Source organism: Phoca vitulina, unplaced genomic scaffold, assembly GCF_004348235.1.
Source record: "Phoca vitulina isolate PV1807 unplaced genomic scaffold, GSC_HSeal_1.0 scaffold1, whole genome shotgun sequence".
In the NCBI taxonomy this organism is placed as follows: domain Eukaryota; kingdom Metazoa; phylum Chordata; class Mammalia; order Carnivora; family Phocidae; genus Phoca; species Phoca vitulina.
In genome coordinates, this window is record NW_022589704.1 from 29,050,979 (window position 1) to 29,066,249 (window position 15,271).

Sequence of the window (15,271 nt, forward strand, 5' to 3'; positions counted from 1 at the left end):
GTTCACAGGGTTCTTGTGAGCATTAACAGAGATAGACCAGAAGAGATTTTACTATAGCACCTGACACAATCCAAGCATTCAATAATAGGAAATAACTACAAATACTTTAGAAATCAGCAGCTTTCATAAGCCGAACTGGAGAGACAAAAAGAAAAAAATAAAAATGAGATGAAGACGTCAAGCACTAAAAGACTTTTCTAGGAAAAAAAGCCAAGTTTTTATGTGACATTTATGTGAAATATAAAATATGAAATTATAAAATATAAATAAATAACAAATATTAGGTAATTTTGTTGTAGTAGTTATTATTGTCAATAGTACTACAACAAATATAACTGGGTGGCCTGATGTTACCACTTGAAAATGGGGGTACTAATGATGCTCTTTCTAGAGGGTCATCGATTAAGTTTCTCTAATGTAAGTAGTACCATCTTCATCATCACCATCTTCTTCATAAGCTACAGCTCATTGCTAAGTTCTGAGGGCTCTTTTTAAAAATATTTTTAAACTATAGTTATTTCTTCTGTTTTGGACTAACACTGTCTTATTTATAGTGTTTTGTTACCTTAATATATCTATATACCTATATCCGTGTCTTTTTTGGAAGCCTCAGATCTTTTATGTTTGAGGGATCATCTAGAGATCTGCGATAAAACAAAGGATAACTAACATTCTCATGTGTTTCTGAATCGAAGGAAAATATTTTGCTTCTCAAAATATTTCTGAATTGGTGATGAGTTTGCTAGAGCTGCCATAACAAAGTACCTACCACAGGCTGGGTAGCTTCAACATCACAAATTCATTTTCTCACAGTCCTGGAGGCTAGAAATCTGAGATCAAGGTGTCCCTCGGTGGGCGCCCCTATCCAAATTTGCTCTTTTTATAAAGACACTACTCATATTGGATTAGGACCCACCCACATAACTTCATTTTAATTTAATTAACTCTTTAAAGAATCTACTCCAAATATATTCACATTCTGAGGTACGGGGGTGAGGACTTCCACATATGAATTTAGAGAGGGAGACACAATCCAGCCCATAACAGTTGGAGACCTGTAAAATCAGGACATCATAATGTCAGTTGTATATTGAAGTTGGCAGAGCCGAGTCAATGAAGCCATTATTTGGTGATTCTAAAACTCTCTACTGTGAAGAGTTGGAGTTGGTGTTAGAGAAGACAAGATCACAAAGATGCCAGAAGCATGCTCAGACTGCCTGAGGCAAAGACAGGGTGGGAACTCCTTGTACCTGATTTTGAGGCCGACACAAAGTTCCACCCACTGTGTTTCCATCTTAACTTCTTCGGGGTCACGACGAGCACTCAAAGCAAAGTCAACATCTACTTAAACTTCTTAGGAAAATTTCACATAAAAATTTGACTTTTATTCTACAAAAGTCTTTTAGTCTTTAACATCTTCATTTTAATTTTTTGTTAGGTTTCTCCAGCTGAGCATATAAAAGCTGCTGGTTCCTCACAGCCCTCACAAATCAAGTAGGCTGTGTTGCACATTCCAGATTGCTAATAAGCTAGGTCGACTACACACGTTGGGAAGACATTGTCCTAACACATAGGCAGTTTGCATATTTTAAGTTACTTTATCAAAGTCTATTTATAAAAAAAATCTATATATCTATATATACACACATGATTATATTATTAAAAGGAAAATCATGAAAGGGTAAAGCTTATTTCTGCATTTAGATGATGCAATAATAATGTATAAAGATGCAGTTAGCATTGTCCAATCTTGTAGAAAATGCAAAAAAAAAAAAAAAGCCTCAAAAAATTACTTCATCTTCCACTTAAATTTTAAGTAAAACCATTGAGATGCTTCTGCTGGAACTATGCATTATTATACAAAAGTGCTTATAATGTTAGCTAGGCTCTATCCCAGGACACTGAGCTGAAGGCAGACGCTTAACCTGCTGAGCCACCCAGGCACCCCTCCTTAATGTTTTTAAGCATAGGATCTATGTTAATCTCCATGACTATTTGCATTTATTAAACACTGTTACTCCTCACTCAAACATTTCTAAGTAAGTTTTTATCTTTGTTCAATCTGGTTTTGAATATGATCTTGTTTGCAAATTCTACTTAGCCATTGGCAATATATATAAAAGTACACTCCATAATTTATGCATAATCTATGCATGCTTACCAAAATTACATCAAACCTAATCAGAACCAGAAGTGTGATAACCACACTGATGAAGAGGCGGAAAGGCAAACAAACTAAATTAAGGTATTGGTTACCTTTGTTTTATTTCTCGGTCATGGATGCATCCAATAATAGCAGGAAGGTTTTGGTCATTTTACTGCTCCAGTGTTTTGTTTTGTTTTTAACTTGAGAATTATTTGGAAAATTAGAAAGTTCCACTGCTTGTAACATGTTAAGGTTTACTCAGACAGTGTCAACATCTCCAGCCAGTGTTGTGATCATCCTGGTGATTCAGGCAGGCTGGACCAGCCAAGAGAATCCTTGGCTTCACCCAGGGTGGAAATCAAATGGGAGCCACCAGGATGTGAAAGCAGATTTTATTGAAGATATATATATAGAGAGAGACAGAGTGTCCAGGAGACTCAGAAAGGAAAAGAGGGAGTCTCGTCTTTGCTTGGGGTCTGGGCTTCTCCTCGGCAATTGTGGTGTGGTGCGCGTGTCCTCTCAGACATGTAGGAACTGGACAGAACAAGGACAGGGTCCAGATGTCCATCATAAGCCCTTATTCCTGGCGCCAGGAGGTCTTGGCATCGTGATGTCTAGCGCCAGTGGTCTGGACAGGCACATAATGGCTTTGCCCAGTCATTCCCTAGATACCATCTACTGTGCTGGAAGACCCCAAAGATATCATTATCTCTTTGTCCCTTACAAGGAAGATATACAATAAGGCATGTATAGGGAGGGGGTGCAGGTCCTAGCAAGAGTAGAAGCAGGAAAAGAAGCAAAGGGGAAAAAAAAACCATAGCCTTTTCCTTCACAGGATCCCTTCGGTTTCCCTGTCTCGCTGTAGCTGACTCTCCTTTTATTTCTTTTTTTTTAAATTTAAATTCAATTAACCAACATATAGTACCTCATTAGTTTCAGAGGTAGAGTTCAGTTATCCATCAGTTGCCTATAACATCCAGTGTTCATTACATCACGTGCCCTCCTTAATGCCCATCACCCAGTTACCCCATCCCCCCAGCCACCTCCCCTCCAGCAACCTTCAGTTTGTTTCCTACAGTTAAGATTCTCTCATGGTTTTTCTCCCTCTCTGATTTCTTCCTATTCAGTTTTCTCTCCCTTCCCCTATGATCCACTGTGTTGTTTCTTATATTCCACATATGAGTAAAACCATATGATAATTATGCTGAGCAAAGTAAGTCAATCGGAGCTGACTATCCTTTTAGATTGGAGTTTTGCTAAGGAGTCGACACATTTTGGAAATTAAGATGAACTTTACATTAATTAAAAGCTTAATAAGACTAAAACAGCAAGCCTGATGGTCAGTTTGCAGGCAGTTGTAGACATTTACTGAATACGGTCATTCAATATCAAGACAGGATAACAGGATGTCACGAGACTATGAGAGTTTAATAGAAAGTATGTAGAAGAGGTTCCCCAAGCCTCTTTAAATTCCAAATGTTGTGTTAAAAATCAGTAGCAAACAATTTGCTTACACTTGCAGTAAAGGAATTCAATTTGAAAGTGTCTAACACTATTTGCTTCTGTGGTGACAAAAAAAAAAAAGACATAATACTCTAGTTTTATTTTCTCATTAAATTATTTTCATTCCATTTGTGAGTGAAATTTCCTGTGTCATCTCTGAAATCCTTTTCCCAGCTTCTCTCCCATCCCTCTTTGTCATCCGTTTGTCACTGTACGTTTTAAGAATGAGAAGGGAAGTCCAGGGAGTGGATGTGGGAGGGTTCTTCTTGGTCCTTTCTTCTTCACATGAAACCATCATCAACATTATTATTATAAATAATCAGAAAATGAAGCTTGAACTTCAGCAAATTCCAAGAAAGTAAAGAGCAGTGCAAGCTCAGGAGAGAGAAGTGCAACACTGTATCTTTAGCTCACTTATTTAAGAAAGTAGTCTGCTCAAATATTGCCTGGGAATCCCTGGGGGGTGTATACTGAAATCTTGTTGAATCTGTCTCTCTCACTCTCTCTCAAACATATATATGTATGTATGTACGTATGTATGTATGTATGAAAAAGTAGAAGCAATTGCTCTCGATGGGAGAAGATACAGACTTCCAGCAATGAAGCTCCATGAAGGTAGAAAAAATATTTCTAATTGATTCATCATTCATCATTCATTTGTTCATTCAACAAATATTCCTCCAGCATTTACTATGTGCTGGACACTGGGCATTCATTTTGAAAGGGGTACATTACATTTTTAAGATACTCTAGCTTTAAAAAAAAAAAAAAAAAAGATACTCTGGCATTATGTGGAGAATAATTTGAGGAAGGGCAAGGGGGTGAGCGCAGAGACCAGGTAAAAGCCTGTTGTAATCTAGGCAGGAAATGGTGGTGGCTTGGCCTGGGGGGTTGGGGATATACTTATTGCAATGGGGAGAGCTGAGATGGGGGACGGCACATCAAGAGTTCTGTTTGGATCACGTTAAGTGTGAGTTTCCTGAGAGACATCGAAATAGGAATATCAGAGTGCCTGCCCATCAACGTTTACAATCTGGAGCTCACGGGAGAAGTCTTAGTAGAGTAGATATTCAATACATATGGGTTTGCTTAATTAGTTATTGTTGTAAGGAAGACACAGGCTCAGAATTTCCATTTCCCAGCAGAGTAATCCTAGACTAGATAACCTAATACTTTTTCATCTCTCTATCTATCATTCTGGTAGCCTCCTCTCACATCCCTGATTCATTCAGAGACCAGATAGATTTTTAATTACATTGAAGTGAATTATTCCATTTGTATTTCCTTTGGACTGTCAATTTCACAGGTATTTCTAACATCTCATTAGGCTACCATCTGTGCTGTACATTAATTCAGTCCCAACATGTACGGAATCTCAGGTGTATGCCAAGCATCATGCTAGGTTCTAGGTGGACGTGTATCTTTGGCTTTTTTTTTAACATTTCAAGAGACTGAAGCTTAAAAAGAAAACAGCCAAATAATAAGAAAAACTTCCCATGAATGAAATGGATTGTTGCTTTTCTATTTCTTTATTGCTGTATTTTAAGTTTTTTTCACTGTGGGCTGAGAAGCAGAATATCCTAAAATAAGTTTTCCTCTGGACAAGGCAATAAAATATTATTTATTCAAGGTTCTTATAGTTCTGGAACAGTGTTAAAGAATAGATAGATTTAAAAAGCCATGAATCCTCTCCTCTTATGTTCACCAGAAAACAGCCATTATATAAATTATGTAACTAAATTATGTAACTAATAAGTCTTTCTAAGTTTTCATTCCCTGCGATTTTGTTTTTTATTAATTACACAAATAATGTTCTACTACATGTTCATCACAGTATTAAAATGCCTAAGTGTACAGGATTTTTAAAAAATGGATTCATTCATTTTGTCCTTCACTCCTTGCCACCAGTTTCTCAAAGATAATGACTGTTAACAGTTTAGTGAGTTTTCCTTCCAACTTTTTCTCTGTATATTTGTATGTCTTTCCTTTCTCAACGTAAGTTAGGTAGTTCTTTTGCTTTTTTTTTTCACTTGACAATATACCTTAGACATTGAGCAATTTCATTTTTTATCACAGTGTATAAATGTACCCTAATTTATTTATTGGTCTATAATTAAGCTGCTTCTAATTTTTTATTGTGATAAGAATGGTTTGCTGAGTGTCTTTATGACCTATATCTTTGTATTCATATGTGAATATATTTGTAGGATCAATTCCTAGAAATGTAATTCTTAGGTTAAAAATTACACATATCAAACTTTTGGTTGATAACTGACACACTGTAGATCTTTCTACAACACAATCCTTATTATAATAGATCGTAGGGGACCACTCCAACCATTCATTAGTAGCTACCCAGCAGAGGTTCTCAAAGCATGGTTCCTAGACCAAGGGCATCAGAATCACCTGGGACTATATTAGAAATGCAAATTCTTGGGCCCCTCCCTGATAGACTATATTAGCTAGGGATCTCCAGAGGAACAAAACCAATAAGATAGAGATATAGAAAGAGACTTACTTTAAGGAATTGGCTCATGTGATCGTGGAGGCTGACAAGTCCCAAGATCTACTGTCAGCAAATTGGAAACCTAGAGGAATGAGTGGGTGTGGTTCCATTGCCAAAGCTGGCAGGCTAGAGACTTAGGAAGAGCTGATATCTCCATTGGAAGCTGAAGGCAGAAGAAAACTGATGTGACAGCCACAAGGCAGTCAGGCAGAAGGAATTCTCTTACTCAGCTTTTCTACTTAATTCAGGCCTTCAACTGATTGGATGAGGCCCAACCACATTAGGGAGGGCAATCTGCTGTAGTCAGTCTGCAGATTCAAATATTAAATCTCATCCAGAAACACCCCCACAGCATACCCAGAATTAACATTTGACCAAACCTCTGGGCATTAGTAGCCAATCAGGTTGAGGCATAAAATTAGCCATCTTATGTACGGAATCAGAGCTCTTAGAGTAGGAGCCAGCAATCTGTTTTTACATCCTCCAGGTGATTCTGATAGACACCAGAGTTTGAAGACCGCTGCTCAAGAGTGGGCTTTCTGGCTACTCAGATTTGTTCTCAGAGTCATGGAAAAATGCCCTTGAAGAACCTACAACCAAGTTGTATTAGTAACTGATCATGGGAAATAATAGCCATCGTAATTGCCAGCTGGTAGAAAAAGGGCATTGTCATCAGGAACTGGGGAGAGATGGCTTCCACATCTTCTCTGTGCTAGACCTTTAGCTAGATCAGCTTGAAAAACTACAGGCGCTTTCTCTGAAGGACTCTCCTGTTTTTTTATTTCAGGCCCGCAGCCTTCAGTAAACATGGACCTGTACTGTGGAGCTGAGTGGGTGTGCAAGGCCTTCTCTGCCCTTGTTGATCAAATCACCTTGTCTAACTTGAAGTGATAAGGAGTCCTGGCTCAAAGGCCCCTTGGGATGAAACATATTTTCAAAATCTATACTAAAAGAATTAAGCTTTTTGCCTCTCAATAATTTGGTGTGAAGCGTGAAGAAAATGAGTTTTATTTTTTAATCTCCCTACTCATGTGTCTTAGTTCTTCAGTTCAGAGTAAATCCTTGGGAGTGAGGGGTGGTAGAGGGAAATGGAAAGAAGAGGCCAAGTTAAATCTAGGTGTGCTGAGTTTCCAATAGAGGGCTTTTCTTAATTTGAATGCCTTGGTAGTGATATTCAAGTGTGTGATTTACATGAATTCATGCAACTGTCTTCTTCAGGTATCATTTAAATTAGTGAATCGATGACCAGATTTTCTATCTGGATGCTCCTGATGGAGAACAGGCTTGGCAAAGAACGAAACACACACACACACACACACACACACACAATTGAGTATATGCAAAACTGGTGAAATCTGAATAAACTCCGTGGATTGCACCAATGTCAATTTTCTGGTTGCATTATTGTACTATAATTATGCAAGATGTTACTACCCTTGAGGGAAACTGGATAAAGAGTATACAGGATGTCTCTGTATTATTTCTTATAACTGTATATGAATCAACAATTATCTCAAAATAAATTTAAATTTTGAAAGCATGAACATTTCTTGCTAAAATCCTATATCCAATGAGTTTGGCTAAAGTACCTGTCAGCCTCCTTTCTCTGCATGTATGATTGGGGTATAGATGTTTAATTTAATAATGTCCAAAGATATAGCTAATAGTTTTTTGACTATTAGAGCACTTACTTTCTAAGCACCTTATAAGTACGAACTCATTTAATCCTCATAACAAACCTAGCAAGTAGATATCTCATTTTATGAGGAAACTATGGCACAAAGAGGGTCAGTAACTTGTTGGAAGTTGCTTGGCCAGTAGTTGATGAAGTTGAGATTTGAACCCGGCTTCTGAGCCTATACTCTGCTCTGTACTTTCTCTCAAGAAATATTGCTCTGATTCCAGTCTTTTGCATATTATCTGATGTGCAACCCATGTTGCATTTAGAGAGGCTATGGATTTTTATTTATATGATCTGTAATTTCTAATACTATTCCAGAAGAAAATAATGTCCAGTTGAATAAGATTAGGACTAGGTTATCCCTGTTCAATCTCATGCTAATATTTGCTTTTCAGCCTATTACAAATCTTTTATTTTTATTTTATTCACTGTCCTTCTCACTTTATCCCAGCTGGTTCCTTGCAAGTTTAATAAGCATCCCCTAAAACACTGATCAGCAAGCCACACCCCACACACCAAATCCTGCCCACTGCCTGTTTTGTCCAAGCTATGAACTAAGAGTGGTTATTACATCTTAAAAAATGGTTGAAAGAGTCAAAAGAGGAATATATTGGGATACCTGAAAATGGTATGGATTCAGATTTCACTGTCCATAAACAAAGCCATGCTCATTCATTCACATAGTGTCTATGGTTACTTGTATTCTACAAAAGCAGAATCGATCATTAGTTGCAGCAGAGACCAGATGGCCTACAATCATATGATATTTGCTCTCTGATCCTTTACAGAAAAATTGGCAGCCCCTGTTGTATAATACCCAGGAGAGGAAGGGGCAAAGGGCAGGCTTTTCTGAGAGCAAGAGTGGCATTTCTTCCATGATTTATAAGAGATAATAAGTTTATATGATGGTTTTTAGGAATGTGACGAAAGGTATTAGAGAAAGTGGCACGAAAGTAGAACCATGAGTCCACATAGAAATACAATGTGGCAGTTTTTAACATGCTCATTCTCCTAACCAAGAAAAGCTGAAGTTGGTTCCCCTCCCCACTTCCTTCCCTAGACTCTTTTCCCCTGTTGTTAGGACTTGTTTTTCTCCCTTTCTTTTTTTTTTCCTTTGTTAGCATCTCTATTGAAGTGTCACTGACATACAATAAACTGCATGTATTTAAGATGTACAGTCTTAAGTTTTGACATATTATACCCTTGTGAAACAGTCACCACAATCAAGTCATGAACATATCCATCACCCCCAAGAATTTCTTCAAGCACTGATTGTTGAAAAGACTACCCTTTCTCCACTGAATTGCCTTTGCACTTTTATCTAAGGAATATCTAAATAAATATACTCCGATAACCTTTAGATGAGGTTTTTAGTTTAAGGAGGCCCCTCAACCGTCTGTGAAAAAACATTTACTGACACTTCCTTTAGATCTGGAAAATGCAAGTAAATTGCTAACGTATCTGAAATTCAAACTGGTTGTCAAGTATCGGTTGTGATAGAACAATTGGAAAGATGAAATAGAGATAAAAAATCACATTGTGTCTGGATCTCAAATACATTTGCTCATTGGACTTCTCTACTGTGAACCTCATCAGGTCTGTTCATTTTTCAGGGAAAACTTTTTTATGGATTCTTTTATTATAATGCTGTTCATTTTACTTTTAGTTTGCTTTGCAAACTAACCACTTACAGAGTGTTAATATCTAATCAAATAGAAAATATGCTAATTGGAAAATACTTGTACTTACTGCTATTTTATTAGAGTTTAGATTATCAGTAATGGTAACACCAAATATTGAAATAAAGAGATTCCAATAATGTTACTTGGGGTCCAGAGCTTTTATTAATTTTGTTTCCATTAGAAGAATGCTTTATTTGCCATTTTTGTTCATGTTTTTTGTTTGTTTGTTCTTTGTTTTATATAGTATTCAAAAATATTCTTTCAAACAAGATTTAGGTATTACAGACAGTCAGTAACTGGTAATTAATAAATATAGTCCTTTCTATGCCTGTACACAAGCAGTGGTTAATGGCTTGGAAGTCATGCAGTGTATTCAAGTTAAATGTATGGCCCTCTATTTCATTAACAATATCCAGCATCCCAGAACAATTTATCAGAGTGAATACAGTCTGACTTGCCCAATCCCCTGGTCCTCTTTGGAAGCTATTTTAACTCTCTCAGACAGTGGGATGATTTGGCAGTAAAGCCACCATTTGAAGGAACATGCTAGCAGGCTTAAGTAGTACTCTGAGAGAATGTGGCTTACGATTTATCTCTGGACATTCCCACCATTTCAAGTAAACAAATGGTCAATAGTCAAGAAAAGCGTGGATTGTTTTTAATTCCAAGATGTGAGTTAGCTCGGAGGTTAGATTTATTTTCTTTTTATTTCCAGGCCACTGGCGACTTTTCCGATGAACTTAGACCCACTCCTGTGCAAGTGCATGCTTATCAAACCTTCAATCAACTCTTTCTTCTTTAGGAAAGGTGTTCTTAGTTGCTGAGAATATGCACCTGAAAGTAGAGAAAAGGAACTCATTATTAGAGCACCAAATTATTCTCAGGTTAATTAAATATCAATACATTGGGTTTAAAAGAAAGTTTGTTGGGGCACCTGGGTGGCTAGGTCATTTGAGCGTCTGACTCTTGGTTTTGGCTCAGGTCATGATCTCATGGGTCATGGGATCAAGCCCCGTCTCAGGCTCCGTGCTCAGAGGGAAGTCTGCTTGAAGATTCTCTCCCTCTGCCCCTCCCCCCCACTCTCTCCCTCTCTCCCTCTCCCTCTCTCTTTCTCTCTCCAATAAATCTTTAAAAATAAAAAATAAAGTTTGTTGTTTCTGTCACTATCAAAGTCTCTATAAATTTATTGCAGGAGCGTATATGTAAATCTGTTTATGTGTCCTTTGCAGTTAAATAAGATAAAGTAAATTATAATAAATACATTTCCTTGTTAATTAATATATGTATTAAGATTTTTTTCTGATTAAAAAGGTAAAATTGATCATTATATTTTTTTATATTAAAGTTTTATGCAGATACACTTTATGCCATAATTTAGTCAACCATTACATTTAAACAATTTCCAAGTTTTCTGCTGTTATAAGCAGTATTGCAGTGAAACTTTGTACTACATTGTTGGCCACATCTCTGAATGTTTCCTTAGGATAGATTTCTAGATGAGTAGTTTCTGAAGATGTTCCTAGGAAATTCTTGGAATAAGTAAGGTAAAAAAACAAGCATTTGTGAAACTAATTATATATATATATCCCTGAAGCACTGTTTTCTCTAACGCTTGGTGTTGAAAAAATAAATACTAACATTTGCCAGCTAGTTAAGTACCAATTGCAAATATCATCAAATTATAAATCTAAATTTTAATTTTCTCATCATGAAGGAATGCAAAGACTCACAATTTTTCAAAAATATTAAACTGCCAGTCTCAGGCAGGCAGGTTTTTCTGCTTCTCTCACTGGCAGAGCAAGGTTAGTTGAAGGAAAAGGCCATTATTTTTTGATGAAAACAAGGATATACTTCAAAATCCCTTATCAGCATATTCTTTTCCTAAATCAATTAATAACTCTCTCTTTCACTCTCTCTTTCTCTCTGCCTTGACATAATGCATCATAATTTAGTGGTTAAGCTGGGTTACACCCTCTTCACACCTTCTGGATATTTCAGCATTCAGTTATTGACTCATATCTTTCTAGACTAAATAACAATGATCTTCTGAGTCTTTCCCCAAGTGATGATATCTCTAGCCCTCGGAATTCTCATTTCTGGGTGCCCTCTGTTCCTGCTGAGCATTGTTATAAACAACTAAAGTATCCAGGTCATCACCCAGCTCAATAAGCTGTCCTTGGGGTCAAGCTCTTCCAGACTCTCTCCCTAGTTAAATACATGCCTTTCATAAACTCCTTTTTTATAGAATCGCAGAGCATTAGAATGGAGAATGTAAAGAGACTTTATGGGCCTTCTAATTCTTTCCACATCCCTCTTTTTCAGATGAAGAAACTGAGGGTTAAATAAGTTAATGAAGTTGACTGAAGTTACATAGCTATTTAATATCTCTTATTTTCATATTTGTTGGCCCAGTATTTACAAATATATTAACGTACAAAATTATATAGGAGTTTTATGTTTAACAAAGCATGATTCATAGCAACATTTCTCAAGTGTGTTTAAACTATTTAAATTTGAGGGGCGCCTGGGTGGCTCAGTGGGTTGGACGTCTGCCTTCGGCTCAGGTCATGATCCCAGGGTCCTGGAATCGAGTCCCAAACAGGGCTCCCTGCTCAGCGGGAAGTCTGCTTCTCCCTCTCCCTCTGTGTGCCGCTCCCCCCGCTTTTATTCTCTCTCTCTCTGTCAAATAAATAAATAAAACCTTAAAAAAATAAACTATTTAAATTTGAGGACATCAAAATAACAAAAACCTTTTTGCATATTATGTAGACACATTAGTTCTTTCCCTCTGCTCTGGTGATTTGATTTCCCCGAGAACTATAGAGACAAACACCTCTTCACCCTCACCCCCATCCCAACCTGGTAGTATATTAATCCCCCAAGGACAATAGAAAAAATTAGTGGAGAATCTGTGCCGGTACATCCAGAGCCCAGTTGAGCCACTAGAGATTTAATCAAACCTCTTGAGATGAAATCTCAATGTTCCAGCAACTATTTAACTTTTAGCCATGGTGTCTCCTTGACCCAGGACCCTCTTTGACTGTGATTATACAATCCAAATGGAAAGTCTTGTTTCCTGATCTACAAATAATTGTTTATGTCAAACATTAAAATAACTTCAATAAGTAAAATACTCAGTCCTGCTACATAGCCACTCTGGCTAAAGTGTGCAGACCAGCTGGGTCAACAACAACTCTGTAGGAAGAGAAAAGAAGTGGTTCCCAACGCTGAAGACAAATCTACTACCTTAAAAAAAAAAAAGAAGAAGAAGATAGAAATGCTATGTTGAAATATGCTCAAAAAATTACATGTAGCTTCGGACTGTTCTGATAGCAACATTGCAAGCAAACTGAAAGCTATTTTAGAGAAAGACCTTGTGTGCGTATATAATTATTTTCATGTTCGTCTGAACACAAATATTATTTTCATTTATTCTATAGTTACTTTAGTAATTTAAAGTGAGTGCAAAATACAAAAAAAATAAATATTGGTGGTGATGAGTATGACAACTAAATATGATAAGAATGGAAAAAGGAGTCCTATACTACAAATGAAGAAAATATCCAATTCTATGGATGCTGATGTCTGAACAGCCTCTGTTTAAAATGGTTTTTAAGTATTGGTAACCAACATTGAAAGACACTTATTTTTTTATTTCTTTAGTAGCTAAGCTGGTAAAAGAATATTCCCTCTAAAAATGGAAATTGGTTTAAGTTACAATAACACTTGCCAAAATAATAAATTTATCTATAAAGTACAGCAGTGGATTATCTAGTTTAATGGATCAGCAAATCATGAGGATTTTTAGTTAGTGAGGTTAAAACAAACTAGATATATAAAGGCTCTACAATATCTTGGGAAAGGATTGATATAGAACTATTACTGTTAAGTGCTATTCTAAGAGAGAAATTATGGGGATATATAACGATTCTTGCAATAAAATATACTAATGTAAAAATTAGTTATGCCTCAGTTTTGCACTAGTGGATAAGTAATTCTAAGAGTTACTACCACCCAAACAGCCTTTGCTGCAAGGATTGGAAGCTCATTGGTTGAAACAACATTTAAAAAGGAACAAAAACAATATGAATAGGGCTAAGTTATCTATCTCTCAGCTTACTCACAGGGGCTCATTTGCTCTAATCCTAATTCTATAAAGGATATTTCTTTTAGTGCCCCCAGAGAAGACTGTTTTTGAATATAATATTTGCACCAGTGAGAATCTCTAAATTTGTCGGAAATTCCAAATTACTAAAAATTAATCACTCTGCTTGCTGGAAGTTAATTACATATTTGAGATTTATTTGAAAAGCAACAAGGAGTGAATTTGCAAGCCAGCCAATTTTTCTGCCCTTCATTTCACCAACTAAATACATCGCAAGGAGCCCCTCCATTTACATGGAAGCCATTTTTTTTCTATTTAAAAGGGTTGAGAGCTTGTGTGTTGTGAATATTCCCCAGACTTACATTCAAATCTTCCCAAATCCATAGCATGTAAAGACAGGTTATGACTGCTAATATTCAGGCTAATCACTTAATACTTTTGTGTTGTATTTTGGGAATCATGCTTCTCCTTCCTTGTCTTTTTACTCTTCCTTGCTGCTGTTCACATGAAGTATGAGAATGAGGACAATATGTTGATATAAACAGCTGCCATGAAATACAAAAGGAAGTGCTATCTTCCTATCACTTGTGTGCTTTTGTGTGCTCTTGGGTTCACTCCTGAGAGTGCAATGAATTCCCCTAAAGCCATTTCCCCCTTCCTCACAATTGAGCACATTCATACTTGATTGACCCTTTTGAAAGACATGGGACCTAGAGTTGACCACCTTGTTTTCTTCCTGTGTGCTGTGGATGCACTGCTGAAATCTTCTCTTCCTTCCCAGTCAATTGCCTCCTTCCTAAGCCATGGTTCCTGGAGAGGACACAGTCCACATAGATGTCCCAGAAGAGTTGGGCCAGATCCCAAAACAGTGCCCCATGCTTCAAGTTCTCAGATGACTTCAGGTAGATCATAAAATCCCAGAAACCTGAAACAGTGTTAGAAATTCGAGGCTTCCGCATTTCCAGGAGGAGCACTGAAGAAGATTCCCAGCACTGAGGATCAGCTTGGTTAAGAGCCAGCAGGTCTGTCTGGCTATGGCAGAAGAAAGGAGACACACAGCACATTCCCACAATGAGCAGGGAGCAGATAAGGGTCAAGGGGCGGTAGATCCCTCTTCTGTTCCCAGGATCGGCCATGGCGCTGAAACTGCATAGAATGGAAATATCTTACAAATCCTTGCTTGAGCTCCACTCAGTAATGAAAATAATTATGCCTTTAAAAACCTCGGTGCCAACAAAGGAAATACACCAGTGTCCTTAGGAAAAGTCTTATCATTCCTCCCATAAGTCCCATTCTATCTAAAATGACTCATTGCCAAGCCAGCTAGTATAAAACCAAGATATTTAGATTAGGAAGTGTTTATTCCTAAGACATGTTCCTTTATGAGATGAGTAAGTGAATTTGTTTTTCCCTAGTACAGAGGAACATAATTTAAAAGAATATTAAGTAAAAATGTAAAATCTTGCTGCATGGCTTTAATTATTCTATAATACCATAGTTTAGCTTACCTATTCTAATCCAGGACTCCCATGCAATTAAGAATTTTAATATATTTTATCCTTAGGTGTTTTCTTATTTGGGGTGACTTTCAATTTTTAAAAAGCATAAGAATTGTAAAATGTTCTAAATAAAAATGAACATAAGGTAG

General features: G+C 36.9%; 2 protein-coding genes across 2 annotated transcripts in view; one reads left to right on the plus strand and one right to left on the minus strand.

Annotated features, from left to right (window-relative positions):
• The window catches only part of DYTN (dystrotelin), a 48,835-nt gene extending 41,789 nt beyond the window's left edge, over window positions 1–7,046 (plus strand). Inside the window, exon 12 of the mRNA XM_032414478.1 lies at window positions 6,943–7,046. Coding sequence (XP_032270369.1) covers window positions 6,943–7,046 — 104 coding nt within the window. The remainder of the gene's footprint in view (window positions 1–6,942) is intronic.
• A 2,741-nt stretch (window positions 7,047–9,787) lies between these two features.
• Window positions 9,788–14,759, minus strand: FAM237A (family with sequence similarity 237 member A). The gene is made up of 2 exons (XM_032414607.1): window positions 14,348–14,759; window positions 9,788–10,352 (listed from the first exon to the last, which is right to left on the minus strand). Exons 1-2 carry the CDS (start codon window positions 14,757–14,759, stop codon window positions 10,213–10,215), a joined length of 552 nt encoding a protein of 183 aa, XP_032270498.1. The 3' UTR covers window positions 9,788–10,212.
• Window positions 14,760–15,271: the final 512 nt, after the last annotated feature.